This window comes from Panthera uncia, assembly GCF_023721935.1.
Source record: "Panthera uncia isolate 11264 chromosome C1 unlocalized genomic scaffold, Puncia_PCG_1.0 HiC_scaffold_3, whole genome shotgun sequence".
Lineage (NCBI taxonomy): Eukaryota > Metazoa > Chordata > Mammalia > Carnivora > Felidae > Panthera > Panthera uncia.
The window spans coordinates 20,974,789-21,001,778 of record NW_026057584.1 but is presented as its reverse complement, the minus strand read 5'-3'; the positions used below and the strand labels follow the sequence as shown (position 1 = coordinate 21,001,778).

At 46.9% G+C, this 26,990-nt stretch overlaps 1 protein-coding gene across 2 annotated transcripts in view; it reads left to right on the top strand.

Moving 5' to 3' along the window:
• The window catches only part of XRCC5 (X-ray repair cross complementing 5), a 90,115-nt gene extending 83,962 nt beyond the window's left edge, over nucleotides 1-6,153 (top strand). The window contains exons 20-21 of one of the 2 annotated variants that reach the window (XM_049614937.1): nucleotides 5,088-5,162; nucleotides 5,927-6,153. In XM_049614937.1, coding sequence (XP_049470894.1) covers nucleotides 5,088-5,162; nucleotides 5,927-5,941 — 90 coding nt within the window. In that variant the 3' untranslated portion in view covers nucleotides 5,942-6,153. Of the gene's footprint in view, nucleotides 1-5,087; nucleotides 5,163-5,926 lie in introns of those variants that run through there. The other variant, XR_007454288.1, reaches the window with a different exon arrangement.
• Nucleotides 6,154-26,990: the final 20,837 nt, after the last annotated feature.

The window sequence follows — 26,990 nt, the reverse complement described above, 5'->3', positions numbered from 1 at the left end:
TGATTTCAGTTCAAGTCATGATCCCAAGGTCATGGGATTAAGCCCTGCCTGCATCAGGCTCCATACTGAGTGTGGAGGCCGCTTAGGATTCTCCTTCTCTCCCTCTGCCCTTCTCCCCTGTGCTCGCTCTCTCTCTCTCTCTCTCTCTCTCTCTCTCTCAAATAAAAAATTTAAAAAAAAAAGAATTCTCTGGCCCAAAATGTTGAATAATGATGTCGGGAAGCCCTGGGTTAGAATTAAAACAAGCCAGATTCTTAACTAAGGCAGAGGAAGTTGGCTTACGTTGTGTATAATTTCATTCAGCTGGAAAGAATTCTAATGATCTTCTAATGGAGTTTTTATTTTTGAAACGTAACGCTTACAGGGAAACCTGATACATAAAACAGAGAAGGGTGGTGCCTCTCAGTTGGTGGACAATGAGTGTGGCAGTTTGGGATTACCCGTGCACGGGGGACTCAGAAGAACACGCAGGACCTCAAGGAACAGAACCTGAAAAATACTGATCCAGTCTAACCTCCTTATTTCATAGATGAAGAAACATAGGGCCCCAAGAAGTAAAATAACATGGCTGAAATCTCTTCGTAAGTCCCTGGCCAAGAGTCCAGTTCTAGGACTGGCCCCCAGTCCTTCATTCTTTTTACTCCATACTAGGAGCACGGATGGGAAAGAGGATTTCTCCCCATGGCTTTGCTGTATTATTTTTCACGGATACCAGGGGGCTGAGAGCTATGTCTAAATAATCATTTGATGGGAACTCTGTGGGGGGATAATCATCTTTTTAGTACTTGTTTTCCTTGTAGCCGCCTAATCTAGCCTTCTCTTTTGTTGTTGACATTTACTGATTTTCCACTTTAGCATCATAGACGATAGGAGTTTAGCAATCTGGTCATTTTACAAACTCCATCTAGAGAGGTGACATTGACTTGCTTAGTGTCTCCTAGCAAGTTCATGGCTAGCAGAACTGAGTAGAATCTAGAGCCCCGGAAACCATTATGGTCATCTTCCCACCACACCATGGCGCCACCGCTCCATGCCTCCAGCCACATCTACGTACAGGAAAGATGCTCGTGTCCCCCCTTGCAAGAGTACACCCAGTTTTCTGTGTGTGAGTTTGTGAGAGATCTCCAAACTTGTGAAGGATTATAAGATAAAATATGTGAATCATTTCTTGAGAACAGTTTTCTTTAACTGCTGTCCCCTGTTGGCCCCATGACAATTTTTCCTTTGCTCTTTTCCACTTTTCTTTTCTGCCTTAAGTCTCTGGTGTAGTTGTTTCGTATGCTGATTCAAAGAAAAGCAGTAAGGAAAATACTACAGTTTTATCTTATATTTGTTTAGAGCTTGATACTTTTAGTATAAAGTTTTAAAATTTTTATTGAAGTGGAACATACATATAATAAGTGCACAAAGCTTAAATATGCAACCTGATGAATTCTTACATATTCACATATATGGGTACCCACCACTCAGATCAAAATATAGAACATTTACATTACCCCCGAAGCCTCTTTGTACCCTTCACATTCAGAAACCCCTGGTCCCCGGGGTAACCACTATTCTGACACCTGTCCCTTGAGCATAGCTTTGCCTGTCCTTAACCTTTATGATTCATCCATGATGTTAGAGTGATTCATCCTTTGTTACAGCTATGCTCCCTTTTACGGTTATACCATCATTTATCCATTCCCCTCATGGTGGGCATTTGATTGTTTCCAGACTTTGGCACTTATGAATAAAAATGCTATGGCTCTTGTACATACACGTCATTTGGTGGACATATATCAGGTACACTCCTAAGAGTTGAACATAAAAGCGACATATGACGAGGTAGGTTTGCATACTTTTTTCCATCTGAGGCCCACCACAACCCATGAGATAGAGCGAGCACTAGTATTCCCTTTTGGTTTTGGGGGGAAATGAATTATAGAAAGGTCAAGCGGCTTGCCCATGAGGCTGAGGTTAGCTAGGGTTACGGTTATGTTCTCCCACAGCGGGTTGCCAGATTTCTCTGCTGTGCAATATGGCCTTTGTAGCACGATGTAAGATACACAGGGTATAAACTCACATGTATGTCCTTTTAGGCAAAATACATGCAAACAGACTTGTTCTTCCTGATGCTTTTATACATCTGGATTATGGGTGGACTGGATAGTATTGGAGTCAGCCCGCTGGAAGCCATGTGAGTTTAATTCAGGACTGGTCAGGGTCTGAGCACAAGCTGATGATTAGTTGTTAGTCTTATGGAGGGGTTAGACTGGTTGTTTCCATACAGACGTTACTGACTCCATTTCCCTGCTGTGGCCAGGATTGTATTTCGGTGTGCTTGCAAAGCAACAGTTTGTCCATTTCACAAAGCTCTTCAAGTAAGGACACTCTTTCTTGGTAACCCCAAGTGAATCCTGGTGGTTTGAGGAAGGAGGAGTGTGTCACACAAGTATCCTTTCTATTTATTCTCAACCTGGCAGCATTGCAGAGGGAAAGAACACGCGAGAAGATGAGAGTTGGCTCCTGCCCCTTCCTGCTGCGTTCAGAGAATCTGTTGCTTTTATTGAGAAAGCAGGCCAGTCATCGAGTTCTCTGCTATATCTCCAGCTTCCCGTCACACTGCACAGCCTGCAAATTACTTGCAGTTAAAAACTCTGATGAAGAGGAGTGATATGTGTAAGGGATCAGCCTTGCCTGGGGCTCTGGGGAGATAATGGATAGCAGCCCGGCTTTTAGCCATCATTCGCTTGCGCAGAAGTATGAAGCAGATCTGTCAGGAGAATCACTTGCAGGTGCTTAGCACGTGATGGAAATGAGAGTTTGCTTGCTGGTGCTCCTCTCTTCCTAGGAGGTCGGCCTGGTCTCAGCGATGGGCCGTTTGTGTTTAATTGTATGTACTGCAGTCGTACTGTGCAGACAGCCCTGCCTTCATCTATCTGGTAATTGCACCGTGAAAAGGGGGTGTGCAGGTGAGGAGGGATGGAGTTTGGAGCTCTTAGAGGCTATGTGCCAGAAAATGTTAGGGGTTTTCTAGACTGGCAAGTACCTACCACATATCCAGTCCCTCAGGGTGATGAAGGGTATGGTGGACTGTGGAACTGCTGGGCCCTGGGAGCGTGTCTGTGTCTGGCAGGTGCTACTGATGTGTGGCCCCCCCAGGAGGTTTCTGGAAAAACACAGCTCTGCTCTTAACCCTCTTCACCCAAACTGGGCAAGTCTTTTAGCCATGCATTCCTAATGTAAGAACTATCATGCAGCTAAGTGGTAATGCATAGGAGAGGCAAGGAACAAAGTAAAAACCATTTTTAATGATGGTAATTAGAATCATAATCTAAGGTATCTAGGATATCCTAGACCTCTTAGAATCTATGATAGAGCAGAGTTTAATCTTTAGACATACACCATATGCAGATACACGTGTGGTGGTCATTTATCTGTACTTGGCCCTCAGGTATCTTAATCAACTAGAATAAATAAAAAAGAATTAATGGTACAGAAGCTGCATTATAGTTCTACTTCAGACTGTATCCCCCTTTGCTAGCATTTCCCATCTCTTATACCATTGATGCCCAGCACTGAACATGGTCCAGTTTCAGGTCAACAAAGGGCCATGGAAGGATCCATGAGTGTCCTGAGAAGGAATAAATTCCTGAGTCTCTCAGTCAAAACTGAAGTTAATGAGTGGTGAGTGGTTTTGACTGAGGAAAAAAAGTCCAGGACAGAGGCTGAGTCAAAAGCAAACTGTCATGGCCATGGCGCCAGTTCTGCAAATATAGTGTCCACCGATGCTGTGTTATGACCTGTGTGTGTGAGTTTCTGCACTCGAGGGATGGCAGGACGTGCAGCACTGGCTTCCTGACACTTGCCGCACATAGCCTAATAATTCAGGGTGACTTTGGCCTTGTGCTTCATGCACACTGGCCCTGAGGAGTGCAGGCGGGAGAGGGAGGCCCCACCTTTAAAAACGCTCCTCTGGGTTTGGCTCTGCGGCCATTTCAGGGACTTAGGGTACCAGGAGATGGAGCACCCTCTGGGGTTAGATAAGTGGATGACAAACCCCAGCTCTCAGACCCAGTTACTGCCTGCCTGGAAGAGAGGAGACCCCACTGCTCTCTCTTAGAGGGATGGGGAGAGAGCAGGAGTGTTCAGATGATTTTCAAGGGCACCCAGCACTTTTTTAAAATCTGAATTTCATCCCTGGATCCTTGCAGACTTCGATTCAGGGCACTTGCTTTTCTGTGCATCTGCCTTTCAGAAGCTCCAGGTCTAGAATACTAATGCTGAACAGAAGCATGCATTAGAAGTTTTCTCCTCCACCTTTGTTTTTCAGACGTTTTCTAACCAATTGAAGGATTTCCAGGAAAGGAATTGCACAGCCTCTCAAGCTCACCCATTTTTGTGTTTCACATCATTTACAGGAAGTCCTTCCTTTTGTCCTCCATGGAGTTGAGGAATGAGATTCTAATTGTTGAGTTCACACACTGGATTCTTATGCTCCTTTCAAAAGAGACCAAAACGTAATCGTTCCAGGAGTTTAGTTCTTTTCCTTATTTTAGAGAGAGACAGAGGGACAGCACGAACAGGGGAGAGGGGCAGAGAGAGAGAGGGACAGAGAGAATCTTAAGCAGGCTCCAAGCTCAGCTCATAGCTTGATCCCATGACCCTGGGATCACGACCTGAGCTGAAAGCAAGAGTTGGACACTTAACCGACTGGCCCAAGGAGCCCCAGGTTTGGTTCTTTTCTTACCTCTAATGAGCACAAAAGTCCCCTGGGGAAGCAGAAATGGAAATGTCCGCAATGCCTGACACGGGGCCCTCCGGTGGGGTCACTGCCTTGGCAAACCATGTCGTTTTCTCCCTCTTCACAAGAACTTTATCTTGGTGACTAATTAACGTGAGCTATTCAACTTAAAAATTGGTGCTCTTGTCCAGGGCCAAATGAAGGAGTATGCATCAAGATGATGCTGCTTTGAGGCCACTGCAGTGAGACTTTGCTAAGCAAGCCTTCTTAGGTCTGCCTGTGACACCGCCAGCAGACTGTCCCCTCCATCCAAAGAGGCAAAAATGTCATTTTGGTGTCATGCCTGGCTTTGTATTCACAGTTTCTGGCCCCTAGAGAAAATCCAAATGAAGACGCAGCAGCCATATTTGCAGAAGGTGGTGACGTGGATGATTTAGTAAGTGCTTTTCATCTCTTCCAGGTGTTCTCCAGATCGGACTGGTCCGAATGTAAATACAGCCATAGTGCTACCTATCACAGGCCTGTTTCTTATTTGAGTTTTAATTGCTGACACACCAGAAGCTCCCTACACTATTATTTATTGCCGTTATAAATTTAATCAGATAGGTAATTTCATAAGGAAATTCCCGTGCTCTCTGGTTTCACTTATATTGTTCATTCAGTTTAATCCTTTCTCGTGAAGGACTGAAAAAGAGCTGGTGAGGCCATTCCTTTAGTAGCAAAATGTCATAATTTACTGAAATTGCTCTCAACCAAAATAAGCAATACAGCATGCAATTTGTGTGGGTTGACAAATAAAAACAGCCTTTTAAAAGCCTAATTCTTGAATATTGTCAATTAACTTAATGTAAACAAAATCAGCTGAGAGGCATTTGGGGGATTTCTGGACCTCCTCACACCTTGTCTGGTTGCCTGGGAGGCTGTGTAAGTCTTGCCTTTGTATCCATCCTTCATGTGGGGAAACTTCCCACCTTTTAGCCTCACACGACAGCTAATTCCAGTACAAACTTTCAGTCTGTTTGTGGAGAAGTCTTCAGTGTTGTGACCACTTACTGGGTTTTTAACTCCTGAAACAGCACTGAGTTAGTACATGTATGCCACCAGTGAAGAGAGCCATTGTCGTTAAACTCCTTCTCACCAGGGAAGCAGCGGTCCGTGGTTGGCCTGGCTCCTTTCTAAAAGTGTTCTTCTCATTCACAGCTGGACTTGATATAGGTCGTGGCCGTGTGGGGAATCTGCGAGAATTGTCACCGCTCTCACGCTGGGAGTTCTGTCCAGAGGAGGCCATTCAAGGGAACTGGAAGCTCTGGGGATGGTCTCTGTAGGTTCTGCGGAAGAGAATCTCCTAATTCTCTGGAATGAGTAGATACAACTATAAGGGGTCATTTAGAGCCTATACATGTTTATAAAGAATCGTTTCTTTCTGATCAGTGTATTATTTCTTTTGTGGTCTTTATGATCTCGGTATATTTATGCATGTGCTTTGAAGTTTTTGGAAAACCGATTTCTTCCTGACCTGGTATACTGGTAAGGATCACAGGCCTCGTGGAGCTTCACCTCGTGTCATTGGTGACCTTCTGAGTCCTGTCCTGGAGGTGCAGCCCACTGTCCGACCCCCCAACAGCTTATGCTGGTCATAGAGTGGCGGTAGTTCCTTACCGCCAGAAAGGTGGGTTTGGGAACTCGTGGCTAAGAGCTGACTCTTTGTGTTTTTATTTAAGCCTTTCATCCCCACATTACGTCAGCTGTATGTGTAGGTGGTTTTCCTTGAGTAGGGTGGGAGGGGGGCACAGCTTCCCTGCTCACGAAGCTACGGTGGTGATCTCATGAAGAAATGCTCTTCTGGTCCAGCCTCTGACAGATCCGCCAACCCTGAAACAAAACAACGGGGAAATTCACCCCCTGTAATTAGGATTTTATCGTTTTATTACTGCCCACCTACAGGTCTCACAGAGACAAAGTGTTCAAACACTGCCTTAATTTCCCATTCTTTTCCAGAGTCTCCTTTCCTCTCTCTCTGGGTGACGTTTCCTTTCCCTAAACGAGAAAATAGCAAAACCCTTACTTTTCCAGACCTCATTCCTTTCCTGAGTTCTAACTCCTCCTCCCTTGGTGTCACAAACCTTGTGACGCCCAGTCTTCCCATACCCTCAGCACTCTGTAAACGGTCAGTGTTTCATTTCATTCTGCAAAGGTGGTATTGAAGGCATAAATGACTCGCCCCTCCCGTGGCTTGCCACTCACTGTGAATTATCTGCAAAAGAATTTTTCAGTGCCAAGCGGGGAATTAGAGACCCTCTGTGCATTGCTTGAAGACGGATCTCCCAGCCAGCTGAGGTGAGAGAGTAGTGGTTTCCTCTAGGCCTCTGGGCCATCCCCTCAGTACTCTGCACACCTTAGTTAATCTTGACATCCAGGAACCCATTTGAAGCAAGCCCAGTGAAGGATGCCGTCCGTACCTTCCTGTCTAGTTGGATGGTTGCAGCCCGGGGCACGTCTGTGACTTGGACATAACTGAGACGTGTCATATCCAGAGGGGAAGCTTTGTACTCTCAATTCTACCTTATTCTCATCAGACCCTCCTGGCGGTATGAATCAGTTCAGGTGTCGGGCCTGATAAGAATCCCTCATCTTTGGCAGTTTGGGGAGTTCCTCTTGGAGATAGTCCTTCTGTCAAACCAGGAGAAGTTCGGATCAAGTTAGTCCTTTAGATCTGCTGGTACTTTCTGATCTGTGTTGTACATGGTGGGATTATTTGTGCTTAACCTCACTTTTACCTAAATTGTCTGAATATGTGAAGAAAGAAAGAAATTAATGTAACAGGCTAGGGAGGGAAAGGACTAAATTAGTCATGCGGTTACTAAATCCACCTCCTGTAGGCACAGAATACATGCTGTGTAGCCTTGGTCAGAACATACTCTTTTGAGTGAGGGCACGCATGATGTTTTGGATGAACACACCAAGATCCCATTTCCCTGAAATGAGTTTTGCAGGTCTGTAGAACCCCCAGGTTTTCCACCAGCTGTGGCCTGGAAGAGCAGCAAGCAGCGCATCATGGTCTGCCAGCCGGGGCTATAAGCCTCAGATGCCTAACGGTCCCGCGAATGATAGGCTTGTATGCGAATCGGCGGTCAGGGACTATCATTCTTGTCACCTTTGATCTTCAGTGTCACTAACATTTGTTGACTTCTAGAGGGAGGAGTTAAGGTGGCCGGAAAGTAGGGGGACCAGGATTTCCCTTGTCCCTCAAACACAGCTGTATCAAGGTCAGATCCCTTGGAACACCCAGGAAATCAAGCTGCAGAGTGGCGGAAGGATCTCCACAGGTGGAGGGAGACAGCCTGTTGACTTGCAGAGGAAGTAGAGGTAAAGGAGGGGGGGCTCCCCTTCACCCCTCAGTCACAACCCAAATGTCCCCTCAAGAGTACATACTGCCCGCCTGTTAAGAACCACCTTTAAATGTTAGAGTTGGATTCTTTGCCAATTAATTTACATATAAAGTTAGACTCTTCGGAAATTATTTAGAAAACCATGTTGGGAATAGGCAGTTTTTTAATCTAGTTCCTGGTGGTTTTAAAAATAAATGCACACATATGTATTTCTGTTTTGAATATGTACAGTGGTAATGACTGTCTTTGTAGCTGATTTGATTCAAGCAACAGATAATCTTTTTGGTCCATGGTCTCAGCGTGGGTAGGGGAAGGACGCTAGACCATTACAGATCCTGAAATCAGGTTCTGCCTCTGCTGCTTGCCGTGTGGCCTTTGTCAGTGTGCGAACCTATTACCTGCCTTCCAGGCTTATTAAGGACAACGTGCCTGTGAATGTACTCTGTAAACTATAAAATGCTTTAAAGAAATAAAGCACCGTGGTATTAGGAAAACCCAAAATAGAGGCCATGGGCAGGACCTTTGAATAGGTCTGCTTTCCTGTCTGTCTTTTTCTTTTAGAACCCTGAGTATACCAGTACTAACTTTCATAATTACCTACTGCTATTGGACTTAGGCTTTCTTTCTAGTTATTACATGAAAATTAAGGTCTCTATGTGATCAAGGTAGGGGGTTAGGACCCAGGGAATTGTTGATGGTTTTGATAAGGTGACCACGCATCCCAGTTTACTTGGGAGTTATTGTCCTGGCATAATGGCTTCCTGATAGGAATTATAGATTATATTGTCCCCCTAGATTTTGACCATACTAAGTTAGTATCAAACCCAAGTCATTCCAAGGAATGACCATATCCTGCCTTGCCAAACACCTCTTTCCTGTTAATGCCCTGCTGGAGCTAAACACACAAAGAGCAAACAGCAAAATGGAAACCATCATAAGGAGAGCAGCTTGGGGCTTCAGTTTATAGCCTGCTTCCTACATCTAGATCTTGTCACCAGCTGGCTGTCAAGCCTAGGACAGAGTAAGAGCATCTTGTGGGGACTACTCAGAATAGGCTTTGGTTTTCTTGTCTGTCTGGCATCATAGAGCAGAAGTAGAAATACCTGTGGAGGTTAGTATATGTATAAGCTATTAAGGGTTTAAATGACCCTGAGTGGACACGGCTCAGTCACCAGTCACGTTTGTGAGTCCTCCCTCCCTCCCTCCCTCTAGCAGGCAGGAGAGAATCAGGAGGGGGATAGGGAGGGGGGGCTTCTTCCAGTCTATACTTTGACCTCCATATAGGTCAGTCCACCTAATCAGCAGTTACAATCCCTACCTAGGTATTGTTGGCTTTCTGTGGTCACCTTGGAGAGGAAGGAAACACCCCTTTTCTCCATATGAACCTACCTCTGGACTAGATTTCCTTCTATTCTTTAGAAAGACATAATGGCATTGTGCTTCAGAGTGTCCCTGGATGTTCGATACTCAAGTGCTTATTAATCCTCATGTCAGTAACACTTGACAGCTCTGTGGCCTTAGCAAGTCCCTTAACCTCTGTAAACAACAGAATAGCGAAGTCACTTGTATTTCATCTGTGGGAAGGGTGGCCCGGGAGAAGCCAGATCAGGACCTGACTGAGATCCTCTCATTCATAGGGGGGATTTATATCTATGGCTTTGCAGGGATGGCTTGAATATTAGGAACACATGCTGCCTGGGGTAGAGACGAGGCAACCCAGGTGCAAGCCCCATTCCCAGCCTTACATGGTACATTTCCCAGGCCCATCCACCTCTGCAGCATCATAGATGGGTAAGGGCTCTGACAGGCCCTGGAGGATGTGTCTTGTATCATGTCTTAGCTTGGGTGAGTCTCTGGTTTTCTCTACACCTTCTTAACCATTTCATGCTGGGAGTTATAGTAGCCCTCGCAGGGCCAGGGTGAGCACCCAGGAGCAGATAGTGGGACGGCAGGATGGGGAGAGGCCTGTAGGAGGAAGATGACACCACTGAGGAAGCTTGAGGAACAAGAGATGTGATAGTGGTACTGTTCTTGCTAATTGCCACCCTTTCTTTTGATGAACGTTATGTTATAAGTGAGGGGAGAGTTTTAGAGGCAGAGGTGGGTGAAGAGAAAGATTGCCCATCTAGCAGGGAAGGGGAACTTCAGGGATTAGGAAAACACAGGTGTGTATAGAGCATTTTATTCTTAGTTCCATCCTGTGTGGGTCTCCCCTCCAAACACTCAGTGAAATACTTCTCACTGATGTGTTTGGAGTTGGTTATTTTAGAGGTTTCACATGTGCTGTGAACTGTGTGCTTCAGGGACGGTAAGGGTGAAACAGGATGACCGTGGGGAGTGTAGTCATCTCTGGATTACATTGATTCCTTAAAGTGTAAACCTGAAATCAGTCAAATGTAGGTGACCGTGAACTCAGCTGCTGCTTAGGTAACAACATGGCCCCCGTGCCTTGATTTTATGGCCCAAATCAAACATCTGTAGCTCCCCTTTCAGAAGCAAGAACAAAGATGAACTCTGTTCTTCAAAATAACTGTAGATAACAGCTTGGCAAGGAAAACACGAAAGGGTAGCATGTGTGGCACATCTGTCATTGCTCACAATTCTAAAGTCGCATTCCAAGCTGTTGGGTTTGACTTGATTTAAATGGGGGGAAATAGGGGCAAGATCATACACCTCATCAAAGATGCATACACACATTCCCTGTGGTCGCATGGCTTTTGTTCATCTCACAGGATGCTGTGTCTGTTCTGGTGTTAAGACTTTTTACACTCTATGGAAAGATCTCCAGGGATTTTGAAAACAGGAAAGAGATTCCTTTCCCCTCTCTGCTGGTCTGCCTGCTTGGATTAGAAACAGTCTTGCTCAGAGGCAGAGGGAAGGGCACGGTAAATTCCTGGAAAATCTAGACAATCTTAGGGATTATATACATGACTTTGCTCTATCTCAGTCCTAGCAAGAATAAAAGGCTGGAAAGTATGTCCCATCTCTTACCAGTTTGCATCCACAGCATTTGGCAGAGGGCGGGGGTAAAAGGGAGTCGTAGGGCATTTCTGATGCCAGGTGGTATAAAGCCCCAGCCTTGCCTGGGAATGTCTGATAGGGGTTGGAAAAAACCAGCAGAAGTTGCCCTGAGAGGGACCTGTCATTTCTGCAGATTTGGCAACACCCAAGAACATCTTTGTCAACCCTGTGTCCCAATGTTTGCCAGATGAGATGAGGAGAACAGAATGTACTCACCTCTCAGGAGAGGAGAGTCTATTTGGAGCAAAAGGCTGAGGCATGAGCAATAATACAGAAATTCTGGCTTTTTTTTCTTTTTCTTTGCTATACTTTCTTTTTCTATACTTCTGGCTTTTTTTTTTTTTCCTTTTTTTTTTTTTTTTCTTTTTTTTTTTTTTTTTACTGCAAGAGGAAAAATAATTCCAAACCAAGATCTCACAAGTAGACAGGGCTGTGGGGCATGTGTGGTGGGTGAAAGGAGGCCTCAGGCCATTTGGAACGCTGCTTGCAGGTTGTCCAAACCCACTGGTGGTGGGCATGGGACTTAGAAACAAGACAAAAAGGGCTAGAGTTCTGGTGTTCTTCAAAGTAGTTTTGGGAGCCGACACGTTTGGTTTAGTCATCTCCTTGGAGCAAACCATCTGCATTGTTTTGATCATTATTCACAAGGTTTGGCCAGAGGTGACCTCCCACTGTTTTCAGACATCAAATACATTCTTAAAAGTTGGAGGCCACTGCAGGTATCCAAAAGGATGTATCAGAGGCTCAAAGACAATTTGAGAAAAAGTTTTGTCACCAGCAGCATAAATATTTTAGCATAAGCGGCTTGAGTTTTCATTTCAAATGTACCTTGTTGTCAAAGCAGCAGGAGGGTTGCCAGACTCTCCACTTTGGACAAACAAGAGGCAATGGGAACAAGGAGATCTTTGGAGAGCCCGGAAACCTGATGGGTCTTTCTCGCAGTCTGTTTCCTGGGATCTTTTCAAATACAGTATTTCTTCCAATCCAAAATACCAGTAATTACGTTAAGAAAGGGGGAAACAAACAAACGCGGTAGCCTTTTTAGTCTGTATCCCGATTTTTACAATATTAAAATATCACAGAGTCTTTTCCCCGGAAGTGATGAACTCAAGTACCTGGCCCTCGCTGCCCTCGCTGATGTCGCAGTACAGATGTGAACCTCAGTCAGGACAGTCCAGAGAGCTTCGGGCTGTAAATGATGGGAATACCAGCTAACACTGGCTTCAACAAAATCAGGCTTTGTTTTCTCGGTGTGCCGAGAAGTCTGGCTCCGACAGCTGTCTGGGGTTTGGTGGCTCAGTAACGTCAGGGGGAGGCTGCAGTTCTTGACGCCTTTTCCTCCTGTTCCCATACAAAGACTGAAAGGCGGCAAGGGCAGCACCAGCTGTGCCTCTTTATCAGGAAAAACGGGAGTGATGTAGACCACGGTCTTTGGGCAGAAATTTTGAAATCTGTCACGTGCCTAACCCTCAGGGCAGGGAAGGCTGGCGGAACCAGAGGGCATGTTATTCCAGCCAACCCGGAGGAGACCATTCAGGTAGGCAGGGCAGAGAATGGATATCCGGTTTGCCACCCGGAAGTCTCTTCCACGCAGTTCCTTCACTTACTAACTCTGTAAATGCAGACTAAGTCTTCAAACCTAGACTTCCATTCTGCAGGATGTATGGTAATCAGTGGCTTTGAGATTTAAAATCCATTCGTTGAAGTAACACTGTCTACTGAGGAAGCCAGTGCCGGCTGGTCCCTTTCAGCCTCCCACCCATCCCCCTACATCCTATGTGATCGCCAGAGATTCTTGCAGAAGCCTCTGGATAGAGCTGCAGCGGGTTCTGCTGTCTGCCATGACGCCCGGGCCTCTCGTGGACCTCCATCCTCAGGGCCTGCTTACGAGGCATGTCACGCCTCTCGCAGCCCTTGGCCCTCATTATGCCAGAACTTGGGTGAGCGCTGTGAGCGTGCGCAGCTGTCCTGCCTGCCCCGACCACTGTTCCCAGGAGGGCACGTGGGAGCTGGAGAGGTACCCAGGAAGGAGTCTGGGCACGGAATTTGAATTTTGTAGCCAGGGCTTCATGCACCTGTAGAGTCTAGGCATTTGGTGAGTTCACACCTTTTCTACCCCTCTTTCCTAGAATTGAATTTCCACTGAATGTCATGAATAATTCAGACCTGAGCCCGGAATCAGACAGCCTACATTTCAAAATTTGCCACTACCATTTTCTGGTCTTACCTTGGCCAGGTTACTCGCCCCTTCCTAGCTCTGGTTTCTGCAACTGTCAGACAGGGTTTGTGTTACTAGCACACATTGCTAGTACGGAGGAGGATGAACCACAAAAATGCTTTGCACATAATAAGTGCACAGTAAATATTCCCCATTATCAGCTTCTCCAGTTTCCATTCCTCCTCTATACCAGCATCTGTCTGGCTTTAAAATGCCCTGCTCTTCCTCTACGAGTGGACATCCCAGTCTTACATGGATTAGCTCAACATTCGGAGGAACAATTCCATCTCTGTCCTTACCTTGCTCTGTGATCCAGGGTGTATCACCCAGCACAGCAACTGTTTTCTCCTACAAAACGGAGAGCTGCCTTTTGAGTGTTGAAGCAGGAAACGAGGAATAGGAAGCTCTCTAATAGAAAAGGCAGCTTGAGTTCTAGATGGGCAGAGACGTGTGTGCGCATGTGTGCGCGTGTGTGTGCATGGGTGTGTGTGTTGTGCATTTCAAGTCTTAGATCCTCAGCAGGTTGGTCACATTGCAATGTGTCACTTGTCTCCTTTGCTTAAAGATTCCCCTCCCCAACTTCTAGTTCTATGGGCCCTGCATACTCCCAACAGCTTCAGGGTTAGATGCCTTTTATGGGCTAGTTTGATTAGTGTCCTAATAAGGATTTAATCACACTCTTAAACTGCCATGCGCCCACTGGCAAAGGCAGGCAGGGGAGTGCCTGACATTTATTAATAGTCTAGGCCAAGAAGATACTCAGAGTTTCAGGGCTGAAAGGTATTGTGTGTGTGTGTGTGTGTGTGTGTGTGCATGCGTGCGTGTGCAAGCACACATGCGTGAAGGGAGAGGGGCAAAAATAGCTCCTTGACTTCACAGGCACAATATATGTGTGCACACAGACTCACACATACATACTCACACACATACACTCACTGCACATGCAGGTACATTCCTGTACCTAGTGTATCCACATACTTGCACACATTCCCTTGCTGGGCCACTATATTCGTTCCTGAGAACATCTTTTTATAAGGAGCCAGTCACTGGATTAGGAGACCACCATACTTCAGTGGAACCTCATCTTAACCACACCAGCAGCAACTCTATTTCCAAATAAGGTCACTTTCTGAGGTACTAGGAGTTGGACTTTAACCTCGCTTTTGTGGGAGACCCAAACCAACCCATAACAGCCACTAAGATTGGGTATCATGTTTGCAGGGAGCAAACAGGTACAGTCACAAGAAAGAGCGGTGTGGTACAGGGAGGAGGTGGATTGAGTTGGACACATACCTGTGAGCAGGCCTTTGGGGAGTATGTTTGTGTGTTTATCAGATACCTAGAACGACACCTGAAATATGGAAGGGGCTGAATCGTTTCAGTCTCTCCTTTCTGTATATTACAAAATTGGGGGGGGGGGACACCTGGGTGGCTCAGTCAGTTGAATGTCTGACTCTTGGTTCTGGCTCAGGTCGTGATCTTGCAGTTTGTACGTTTGAGCCCCGCATCGGGCTCTGCGCAGACAGTGCAGACCTGCTTAGGATTATCTCTCTCTCTCCCCCTTTCTCTCTGCACCCTCCCCTCACTCGTGCACTCTAAATAGATAAACTTAACAAAGTTCTTTAAAGGTGTGCGTGCATGCACATGTACACACACACACACACACACACACACACACGTTTTAGATGTTCTCGCTCAATGGAGAGGTAACAAGTATATATCTTGGGTGAGTGGAAAGGGTCAGACTGCGGAATTGTGAAGTGTCTGCGATCATGAAGTATTTATTGAGAATGTGAACGCGAAACAAAGTGCAAAATATTCTACAAATGTTGGCTGTTATTGCTACGTCTGTGTCTTTGTGTCCTTGTATCCATGAATTCTTACACAAGAGAGACCACATGCTCAGCATCTAGTCCCAGCCCTGTCCTTTTATGTTTGCTCTAATGGGCATTATGTGGGACAATGGGATCTTTTATCCAGGACCATGTCTGGCAAGAAGGGTCTCTTGTCTCGATATTCCAGCTACCCTACAAGTAGGTGCACATGCACACTTATTCGCGACCTGTGTCCCAGGTTCCTAGTCCATAAAATTCCATTTAGTGAACATGCATTGGGCACCTGCTGTATCCAAAACACCACTGGGCACTCCAGAAGGTCAGAGTGGGAGAGCATACTGCTAGTCCTCCAAGTTCACAAAGAGCCCAAATCCGCAAGGTGGGAAAGACTCCAAAAGGGACCCAAGAAGAGCTTGAAGGGACTGAAGTCAACATGAATTTCAGTCTTGGTAAGCAAGGACAGTTTCTGGAGTTGGTGGCATTTCAGACAGACCATGAATAGAACAGAATCTAGTAAACAGGGAGGAGCGGGGCAGCATTCAGGCCAAGTTCAGGGAGGTTTGGTCTGGCTGGAGCGTGAGACACATGATGGAAAATGATGGGCAGCTGTGGGCAAACCCTGTTTTTGAAAAGAGAAATGCAGCCAGATGGGCCCTTCAGCAAGGTTATGCTGGCAGGCACGTGCAGCAGGGATGGAGAGGGTGCAGGGAGAGCTGTTGGAAAGTCACTGAAAGACTGGGGAGAGAGTGAGGGTCCGAACCAGCCAGCCCCCAAGGAAGCAGGGAGGACAGTGGCCGAGAGGTGACCCCACCAGCAGCCATTAGGTGGTGGAAGTCCGTCTCTCCCCTCCCTCTAGGTTCCTGAGATTCCTGGGAAACCGAGGCCTGGTGTCAAGGGCACGTACCCAACCGCCCCCTTCTGTGCACTTGCCAGGCTGAGTTAGCTTGCCCCCCAGCCTGTTCCCTCTCCTCCTCTCAGCAAGCCACCTGGCTGCTCACAGTTCCACCTTGACACACCCGTCCCTCTCCCTCCTGCCTCAGCCACAACCCTCTCTGACCTTTCCCCGCCTTTCAGGAAAGTGCTCACAACCTGCCACCTCCTGTTTTCTGCGGCCTCCTGCAAAGCTCTGGTCTGTGTCACCTTTAGCCACCTTTACCTGTGGTCTGTGGAGCAGAATAAGCACAGGGCTGGCCCCGCCTTTGTGCACTCTGTCCTGTCTGGGGTCCTGTCCCCTGGGGCCCACACTTGGTGAGAAGTAGGGTAGGAACCACACAGCTGCTCAGTGGGGAGGCTTCAGGTAGGGCTACGCATCCCTGCCCTCCCTGCAGTGGTTTCCAAACTTTGCTCTACATTAGAAACACCCAACAAGCTTTAAGAACTCCCGTGGGGTGAATCCAAATTCAGGAACCAGGCATCATAGTGTATAAAGATCTCCAGCTGATTGCACAAGTGGCCAAGTTTGGGCACCATCTCCTGGTGTTTCCCTCCTACTCTTGGCGGTGTTTGCCTCTAAACATCTGCCTGAAGGACACTGGCAGGAAGGTTGTCTCACTACTCCTTCCTATGTAGCTTGGAGGTCTTTGGCCTTGTGCATCTCAGAGCTGGAGGGCATGAGATAGGGACTCTTTGGCTCTTCCCCTCCTCACGTGTCCCTTTCTCTTCCCTTTCTCCCACCGAATTAAATCCTGGTCAGTGAGGCAAGAGCATTCTCCCCACTGCAGAGAATGAAACAAGCCCCTAAAGAAAGCAGAGGGGAGAGTACACGTCAAGTCCCTGCCTTGGGTATGTCTGTTCTGACTTATTCAGAGTCATATAATAAAGGGAGGTTGAGGTTCCCCCCACCAAGCCAACCTCTACTTCAATATTCTCTTCCTCTTCCAGTCCGCCAGCAATGGTTTTCTTTCTTAAGCATTATGACCCTTCCCTCAAATGAAAGCCTAGGCAGAAGCTTCACACATGTGACAGGTAGCGGTGGGGCTGTTCTGGATGAGAAGAGTTGGGGGGGGATGGGTGGTCAGGCAGGGTACCCCAGGCCCATCCACTGGGCAGTCTGGTAGCCTCAATGTAGTGGGGAGATCATTGGATGAGGAGAGGGGCACCTGGGCCTGGGGGTAGCTCCACAAGTCACACAGTCCCTGTTGGCCCCACGTTTCTTATCTGTAAACTCAGAATGGGAGGTGGGTGAGGGAACTCGCCCTCCATACACACACACACACACACACACACACACACACACACACACACACTTGAACCAGAGGAGCTCCCTCTCTGTTTTCTTTACTGCGGATACATGTAAGATATTGTCTGATCATAGAGCTCCATGACTTTAAAAAGTTCATAAACACTGGACTACCTGAAGGCTTGAAGGATACTTCCTGGTTAATTTCATTCCTTTCTTCCACAAATACTTATGGAGAATTCCTTACCAAGTGCCAGGCACTGTTCTAGGCACATTGGGAAATAAAACTGACAAATATCAAAGATGGAGCACACCCACCATTCTCAGAGAGCCACTGGGGCTTTGAAACAAAGTAACAGAATTCTCCCCTGTTAAAATTCAACACTTTTGCCACATGAAATTTTCCTGATTGTCACCCCATTTCCATACAATAAGAAGTCACAGAGCCATGTAAAAGATACAGATGCAGAGAGCTAGGGACTTTTCCTTATAATCTCACAGTGAATCTGTAAGGCAGGCAAAGCTGAAACTCTGAAGCCATCTCCTGGTGTAAGTCAAAGTGTCTGACAAGGATAACCCCATCTTCCTGCCCTCCTCTTAGCTATACTCACTCCTTGTCTCTCAGCCATGTCCTTTTCATGCCATGGTGCCAAAAAGCACAAACACCTACAGGAAGCAACTGAGTAGAGAGTTCAAGGGCATTTCTAGGACATCTCCATCTTTGTTCCTGAGAAATCTCACACGACAGGCCATCCAGAGGAGGAACCCTGCAACCCCCCTTCTTCCTTACAATATTATGGCGAAATGATGCTAACTCCCATTAGGGTAGTGGTGAGGGCACAGAGAAACAGAGGGGCCTAATGTGTTTTCTAGAATGAATGTTCACTCCTGGGAGGTTTAAAAGACTCCAAGCGTTCCTCCCTCCATTCATTGGCTCCTTTTCTGAAAGTACACCTATCTCCTTCTAGCTCAAGGCTTTGGTCCTTGTTAAAATGGAGATGCTCCTAATAAAGGTAATAGTTTAAACTGTTATCAGCTATTTATACCTTGGTGTGAATGAAAGATCCAAAGTATATTTTGTTTCAGGGATTGTAGAACACTGGGAGCTCAGATGTGGGGGAAGAACTGATACAGAAACAGACACAGAATTTTTGCAGACCAAAGGCAACAGGTTGCTCTATGTTGTGAGGATGCAAATTGGTACCTACTATGGCTTCATTCAAGTGAGAAGCCCAAATTGGATCTCATTCTGATATTCTAGGACACAAAAAAGACAGAAGTTTCGTGTCTCTGCCCCAGAAACAGTGGGGTTCCTTCTTGGAGTCTGAGACTTACCTTGTCTGGATTCTGACATAGAGATAAGCAAACCATTATCACAGGTAGTCGGGGACCAGAGTAGCAGTGTCACTTATGACCAGGAAAGCACCAACACCCCCCCCCCAACACACACACACAAATGCAGGGCTTCTGGTGCCATGGGCTGAAGAGCTGTGCTTGGTCTTGAGGCCTTACTTCACAGTAGCTGGCAGAACCGAGAGTGATAAGATCATCCCTGGATGCAGATGGAAAATGGGGAGTTCACTGTCCCTGAGCACAGGGGTCAAGAAAGGAGAAGGTGAAACCCTCTTTCAAACTCCTAACACGCTCTGCTCCTGGGAGGAGAAGAAAAATCCACTTCTCAGGAAACGGACCCCCTGCCCCACCTGGGGAATTTGAGGATCAGATGCCTCTGCTTAATTAGAGTGGGCTTCTGGGGACGGAGGCTCCGCAGGGAACATAAAACAGAGGAAGGTGATAGGACTGACCCATGAAAACCCTGCTCTCTTTCAGGCATCGGTCGGAAATGAAGGGCTGGAAGACACTCCAGCTCATTGCTCTCCGGCCCTGAGATGACACCTCCCTCCCCAGTCAAAGTTTTCATTAATCATGCCACCAGATGGGCTGTCATGGGCCCCAGCAGCCAGGGTAATGAACTCATTTATTATCGGGCTCCATCAGCAGGAGGCCATCCAGGCTTCTGGGAAAAGAAGAGAAGCCCTTGACGTCGGAGCCCACGACACAGTTGGGGGGAAATGTCTGGAAATGCTTTGGTTACAGACCATCCGCTGGCCCTTAAGAAGGAAGGAAAAGGGTAGCATGGACGGGGATTGTGTCTCTGGCTGGAGCAAAAGGCCTGGGGAGCATGGTGCTTTAGGTGGCCCGAGAGGTGAGCCTCGTCCTCAGGTACCCCCTCCACCCACCTGACTCATGAAGTTAGCTTGCCGTGGGATAGCCATGGCATGTCTGTTTAAGCAGGGGCATGACAAGATGCTTGGACATAGCAGTTCTCAGAGATCCAGGGTCATGTCCTGTAGACGACTTGCTGGATTTTACGTTCTGGGTTGTCTTACTCATTCTCCCTCGTGCCCATGCTGTGTTATGTGGGGCAAGTGTTTAATGGTATTGAATTAACGGAAGGATGGATTAATGAATACACAAGTATGGAGAGCCCAGCATGGAAGCTACCACTATGGAAGAAAAGCTTCTCCTGAGCCCAATTCAGGTCTGGGATTTGAAGAAGTGCCTCATTCAGAGCCTGGATCTTATAGATCCAGCCCATGGCGAGTTTGGGAGATAACAGCGTACCTATGACAGGACTGAGGTGGACAGAACACACAAGTGTGGCCACGAGGCCAAGGAATGGGCACAGAGTGTCACAGCCAGAAGGAACAGTAGAGGACACCTGGTCTGTCCCCTCCCTGGCTGAGGAGCCTGAGAAGGGTGGAGGGTTTGCCTGACTAAGGTCACTCAGGTAGTTGGTGGCACTGGTGTGCCTGGACCCAGGTCCCCAGGCTTCCTGAACACTCTCTGCAACCTGCTCACTGGGGCCCAGTTGACCTTGGTCACTTACTACACTTATCCTGCCCTTTGTGTTGGCATTTGTGTTTTGTCTGCAGAGCAGAATCCCTCTTTTCTCCTTCCAGAGTTTGTGTGTGGGAGAACACCCTTGCCCAGCCCCTCTTTCCCTGATGTCCCTGAACTGTGAGGGTGCAGTTAAGCAGGAAGCCAGGCCACTGCCTTGCGCATGTCCGCACATGGGAACAGGCTCGGGCCTTGTCATTTGTGCAAAGGGTCTGGGTGTCTCTGTACTCTGGGGTACACATCTCACTCTTTGTTAAGCACTACGGGGAGGAAACAGGGACTGTTTTGTTGGGTCTGTTTCCTTGCTGATTATCATGAATATTTAGTGGTGTGGAAAGGCAATGAAGTGCCTTAGTCCCTGCTATGAAATCAAACTCTTTAAAATAAGTCTTTGGGGCACCTGGGTGGCTAAGTTGGCTAAGCATCTGACTCATGGTTTTGGCTCAGGTCATGATCTCACAGTTTGGCAGGATCAAGTCCCACATCGGGCTCTCGTGCTGACCGAGCCTGTTTGGGATTCTCCCTGTCTCTGCCCCTCCCCTGCTTGCATGCTATCTCTCTCTCTCTCTCTCTCTCTCTCTCTCTCTCAAAATAAATCAATAAACTCAAAAATAAATAGCTAGATAGAGAAATAAATAAATAAAAATAAAAGAAGCCTTTCCCGGAGTTGGCGTCTGTGGCGGTGGTGCTAACGGAGAAGACAATAAGGATTTTGCTATGCCTCCTGTGTGGCAGTCAGATGAAATGGTACAGCGGTGTGACCTGCTGGGAAGCTGGTCTGCATTGTCAATGCTGGCACCCACCAACCCCAGCTGCACCAGGTACTGATGGAAGCACCTGTACGCTTCAGTATTCCCACATGGGAGGATGAGGCGCAGGGACACCACGTTCACACAGGTAGTGAGGGGTAGAAGCCAGGTTTGGTTCGGGTAGCCTGGCTCCCAACCATGTGCTCTCAGCCCCTTCACTGCATGGTCTTCTTAGGAAGACAACTCAATGAGGCAGTGCGGCTGTTTCCCCAGCTCCCAGCAAAGGAGAAACGGGCCACTGTGGTTTTTAAGGTCAGCCTCCTCAGCAGTGTGTTCACATACTCAAATTGCATTGCTGGAGAACAGAGCAAATGCTCAGTATTTCGAAGACTGGCAAGAAGCTTGGGTTTCGCAGGTTCTGCAGGGATGGATGCTTGAATCGACCGTGGCACATCGCCTTTGGAGAGGAGAGTGGCTGTGTGTGTGGCTGAAGGGCTAGACCCTGGGACCAGGCAGGTGTTGCAAGGTGCGGGGGGGGGGGGGGGGGGGGGGGGTAAAAGGGTAAAGCTGTGAGTCTTAGGAAACACACAACCTGCCCGTGTGTGGTCTGGCTTGCAGGGACATGGATACAGAAGGAGAGGTCTCCACAGTCAGAGCGATGGCAAACGTGTGATGATAAATGAAAACTCTAATCTTCTTCAGGGCCAGGGATTGGTGGTGGGAGGGAGTGGTGAGGACGGTGGCCAATGATGGCACATGCCCCTTCTGAAAGGGACAGCTGCTACTCAGCGATAGTCATGTGGGAATATGGACTGTCATATTTTTTTCTGAGACAAACTAGAAATCTTTTTGTGTTTTGTGTGAAAAGTTTTTAATGTGATTTTTTAAATGTGGCCTCAAAAGTTTGAAATTTTTAAGTTCACATGCTGCCCCTGAGCTGTGGCTTGAAAAATCCACAGTGGAGGATGGTGTCCTGTGGTGTTCGCTCGGGTCAGCTTCAGTGTGAACCAACCACTGGGGGAGGCCCAGCGCTCCACCAGGCCCTGCATGGCACACAGGGGTGGCTGTGGAGCCAGGAACATGTTCTTTTAGAACTCTGCAAGTCACAGGGACCAAGAGGACCCCAAAAGGCTGACACTGAATTGCAGCCTATTAGCTTATGGTGGCTTTAATCTAAATTGGAGGAATCAAAGGGCATTGACTGTTCTTGGTATCCTGAGTGAGAGAGAGCAAGCGATTCATACCACCTTCAATAGTTTTCTTTTATCCCTCACAATGGCCCTGAGAGCTAAAGGCAACCACATGCTGTTAACAGATTCAGATGGGCTAACTGTCCCCAAGGGACACAGTAAATGAAATAGTAAATACATGCCCAAGTACATGGAGTCAGAGGGACCAGGTTCCTTGGCTCAGCACTCAGGAGCCATATGGTTTGGAGCAACTTATAGTCTCTGGGCCTCCATTTCATCGTCTCTGTGACGCAGTACCTATGAGCTGTGTTGTAGGATGGAATTATTTAGAGCGTGGGAGGTACTTAGTCCCATGTCTGTCTCCTAACAAGAACCCAATGAATGTTAGCCACAACTCTTTCCAAGTGCAGGTCTTCAGTGTCAAAGCCTATGTGGCCATCATCTGAGGTGTGCCACAAGAGTAAGACGCCTACTGGATTTCAAGTGTCAGGATGAAAATGAGAACATAAAATGTCTCATTAGTACTTTGTATATTGATTACATGTTGAAAGGATAATACCTTGGCTCTAGTGAGTTAACTAAAACATATCATTAAAATTAATTTTACCTGTTTCCTCTAACTCTTTTCATATGGCTACTAGAAAGCTTAAAATTACTTATGTGCCAAGGGAAACAAAAGCAAAAAAATGAAAGATCGGGATCTCATCAAGATGAAAAGCTTTGCACAGCAAAGGAAACAATCAACAGAACTAAAAGGCAACTGACGGAATGGGAAAAGATATTTGCAAATGCCATATCAGATAAAGGGTTAGTATCAAAAATCTATGAAGAATTTATCAAACTCAATGCCCAAAAAACAAATTATCCAGTGAAGAAATGGGCAGAAGACATGAATAGAGACTTTTCCAAAGAAGACATCCAGATGGCTAACAGACCCATGAAAAGATGCTCAACCTCACTCATCATCAGGGAAATACACATCAAAACTGCAATGAGATACCACGTCACACCTGTCAGAATGGCTAAAATTAACAACTCAGGAAAAAACAGATGTTGGTGAGGGTGTGGAGGAAGGGGAACACTTGTGCACTGTTGGTGGGAATGCAAACTGGTGCAGCCACTCTAGAAAACAGTGTGGAGATTCCTCAAAAAATTAAAAGTAGAACTACCCCACGACCCAACAATTGCACTACTAGATATTTATCCAAAGGATACAAAAATGCTGATTTGAAGGGGCACATGCACCCCAATGTTAATAGCAGCACTATCAACAATAGCCAAATTATGGAAAGAACTCAAATGTCCATCAACTGATGAATAGATAAAGAAGATGTGGTATGTATATACAAAGGAGTATTACTCGGCAATCAAAGAGAATGAAATCTTGCCATTTGCATCAATGTGGATGGAACTAGAGTGTATTATCCTAGGTGAAATAAGTTAGAGAAAGACAAATATATGATCTCACTCATCTGTAGAATTTAAGAAACAAAACAGATGAACATAATGGGAAGGAAAGGAAAAAATAAGATGAAAACAGAAAGGGAAGCAGACCACAAGAGACTCTTAAATACAGAGAACAAACTGAGGGTTGCTGAGAGGGAGTGGGTGGGAGAATGGACTAAATGGGCGATGGGCATTAAAGAGGGCACTTGCTGGGATGAGCACTAGGTGTTATATGGAAGTGATGAATCACTGGGTTCTACTCCTGAAACCAATGCTACACGGTATGTTAACTAACCTGAATTTAAATAAATAGATTTTAAAAAAATAGAATAAAATTATATATATGGCTCACATTAAATTTCTGCTGCATAGCATCAGTCTGGAGCCTAGAAAAATGTCTGACTCAGAGTAGGCCCTCAAGAAATGTGTGTCAAATGGATGAATGAACAAATGATTTCTGCAGATTTCTCAGCTGTCATTCATCATTAGGCCCTCCCACTCCCATACCCCATGCAACAGGCAACAAGGCCTTGAGAAGAACACACACCCAGTAAATGGCAGAGCAGTGTGGAACCAGAATGGGCATTTAAACACTACCTTTTTGGCCAGTGAACCCCTGGGTCTTTTTAAGCATGTCTTCATAAAGGCAAGTGGAAATTCTCAGGATGAGGCAGAATAAGTGGTTACATGGATACTATCAAAAAAATGAGCTCTCAGAAGACCATGCCATCCCTTCCTCTGAATCCGTGACCACAAATTAAGGTCAGGCCTACCCCAGCCATTCACCCCTGTAAGAAGCATTGAGCTTACAGGCCTTGAAGACAGAAATCAACAGTACTCTCACTTGGGGCATTTTGTCATGTCTTTAAGTAAAAAGGCCTTAGGGTGTCCTTGTAATAGTGATAATGGAATTGAAAAAAGCCAAAAGAGTTGGCAATAGCTCCTTGGAAGTCTCTGAAATCGTTAATATTATTGATCCAGAGAGGCTGCCAGTTGGCATTGGCTGGATTGTTTCTTTGTAATACACACACACACATACACGCCACACATAATGCACCACCACTGCCACCACCACCACCATTACCACCAAAGTGCAGAGTCAGGGCCCAGGGAGCCATGTGCTAGTCAGTAAAAGATTTTTAACAATACACTGAGAGTCAATTAAATTCAAGTGTGAAGTGGTTCTATGATGTCATAAATACTTGCAGAGAGAAAGGCCGAGAAAGGCAAGTGGCAGAGCCAAATTAGGACCAGGGTATACAAGAATGATGGAAATTAATGAAAAATGTAAGGCAGGATTTTTTTTTTTTCAGTGTAACTCAGTTTCTGAAATGACCATGAGTCTCTCTGTCCTATTTCTTCTTAAGATCTCAGAGCTCTTCACCAGTCACATGCATGTACTCAAGCCCTGGAAGGGCATGTGGGTGACCAGAAGCTGGTCTTTCCATTGAGTAGACAGGGTCAATGCTGGCCTGAGAACTCAGAGCACAGCTAGAGGAGAACTAGAAACCAGGCCTTGTGAAGTCACAGACACCAACTGAACCACAGGTCTTTATGCCTGCTCTTCTCCAGACTCTTGGAGATGCGAAAGGAGGGTAGGCGCTTCTTTCTCACTCTTGAGGATGTGAGAGTTGGTGAAAATGATAGAACAGAAACACCTCATATGCAAGGGAACTCAGACCAAAGCAAGTCAACAACTAACCACAACTGGACAGAAGGCAGAAAGTAACAGGGACAGCTGGAAACGTGGCTTCTAGCAGGAAGTATACCTGGGTTTTCAAGGTGGGAGAGGATGTTTTTTTGACTATTGTTTGACTAGAAAGAAAATGGAGCCTTTTCATTTGGGGGGAGGCACTTGAGACCTAGAGACCCCACGTCCCAGCTGATTGTCCTTGCCAGGACCAAACAGAGCACCTGGATGGGGAATGTCTTTGAAGTTGCTTTTTAGACTTAGTTTTATGCAAAATGGTAACAGAGGTTGGAAAGATGGAGGTAGATTGGAGTAGAAATCATCCTTTTGCTCATGGCTGTTATTGGGGGCCTTGTCATCTTGCTTACTCAGCGATGTTTTTAAAAACAAACAAACATGGGGCGCCTGGGTGGCTCAGTCGGTTGAGCGTCCGACTGCGGCTCACGTCGTGATCTCACGGTTCATGAGTTCGAGCCCCGTGTCAGACTCTGTGCTGACAGCGCAGAGCCTGGAGCCTGTTTCAGATTCTGTCTCTCTCTCTCTCTCTCTCTCTCTCTCTCTCTCTGACCCTCCCCCCATTCATGCTCTGTCTCTCTCTGTCTCAAAAATAAATAAACATTAAAAAAATTAAAAAAAATAAACAAACAAACAAACTGAATCTACTGTTCTCAGGGCCCCCATCACCATGTTTTCCAGGAGCCAGGAGGTGGGGGGCGGGGTGATCAGCTGTGGAAGCTGGATTTGGCCTGCTCCCTGAAAACGTCTACCTGCTGAGAGCTCCAGTTGTCTCCCTGCCATCATGATGAACGTGACACAGACAGCAAAAGTGGGGCAAGTGGAAGAATGGATGGAAATAAATGCACTGAAGCAACCTGTGAGAAGCCAGCAAACAAGACTACATCAGCAGTGAAAGTCAATGAGGCGCACGCCATCTGGCCCTGAAAATGAATGGAGCGAAGAAGGATGGACTCGCCTCCTGGGGGATTCGTGCTTCAGCCGAGAGGGGAGTCGCATGCCCACCTGCCTAGACTAGCCTGGGGTGGGGGGCAAGTGTTCACGCGTTTCCACAGAGCAGGACGCTGGGGAGAGACTTTTTCTCCATGATAATATATCAGGGCATATTTTCACCTAATAGAGACCGTTCCGCAGGAAGGAATTGGAGTAGCCGCTCCATTTCCATCTCCACACAGAGCAGAATTCAGGGATTTGAAGACAGTGGAGCTGTCCGTGAGAAAGGGACAGCTGGCTTGCACCTGACTGCTTATGTTCACTCATTGGTTCCTACATTCATCCACCCTTCCATTCATTCATCCCTCTTTTCCTCTCCTTTTCCACCCGTCCTTGGTACATCACTTAGTACGTCACGCCCGACCGCCAGGGCCTCCTCTCCCGCCTGCCTCTGCTGCGCTCTCCTGCAAGTGGCGGCCAGAGCCTCTTCGCAAGCCCCGGTCTGCTCTGATACCCCCTGATCTTCCGTGACTCCCCATTGCTCACATGAGGCACCCCCATGAGGGAACTGCTGCCACCCAGCCGACCTCACCTCCTGCTAGCCCTCCCTCCCCACACCCCAGCTGACGCCGCATTCATGCCCAACTGGCACAGACCACTGATGAGCCGCACTGTTTCATCCTTTGGTGTCTTTGCTT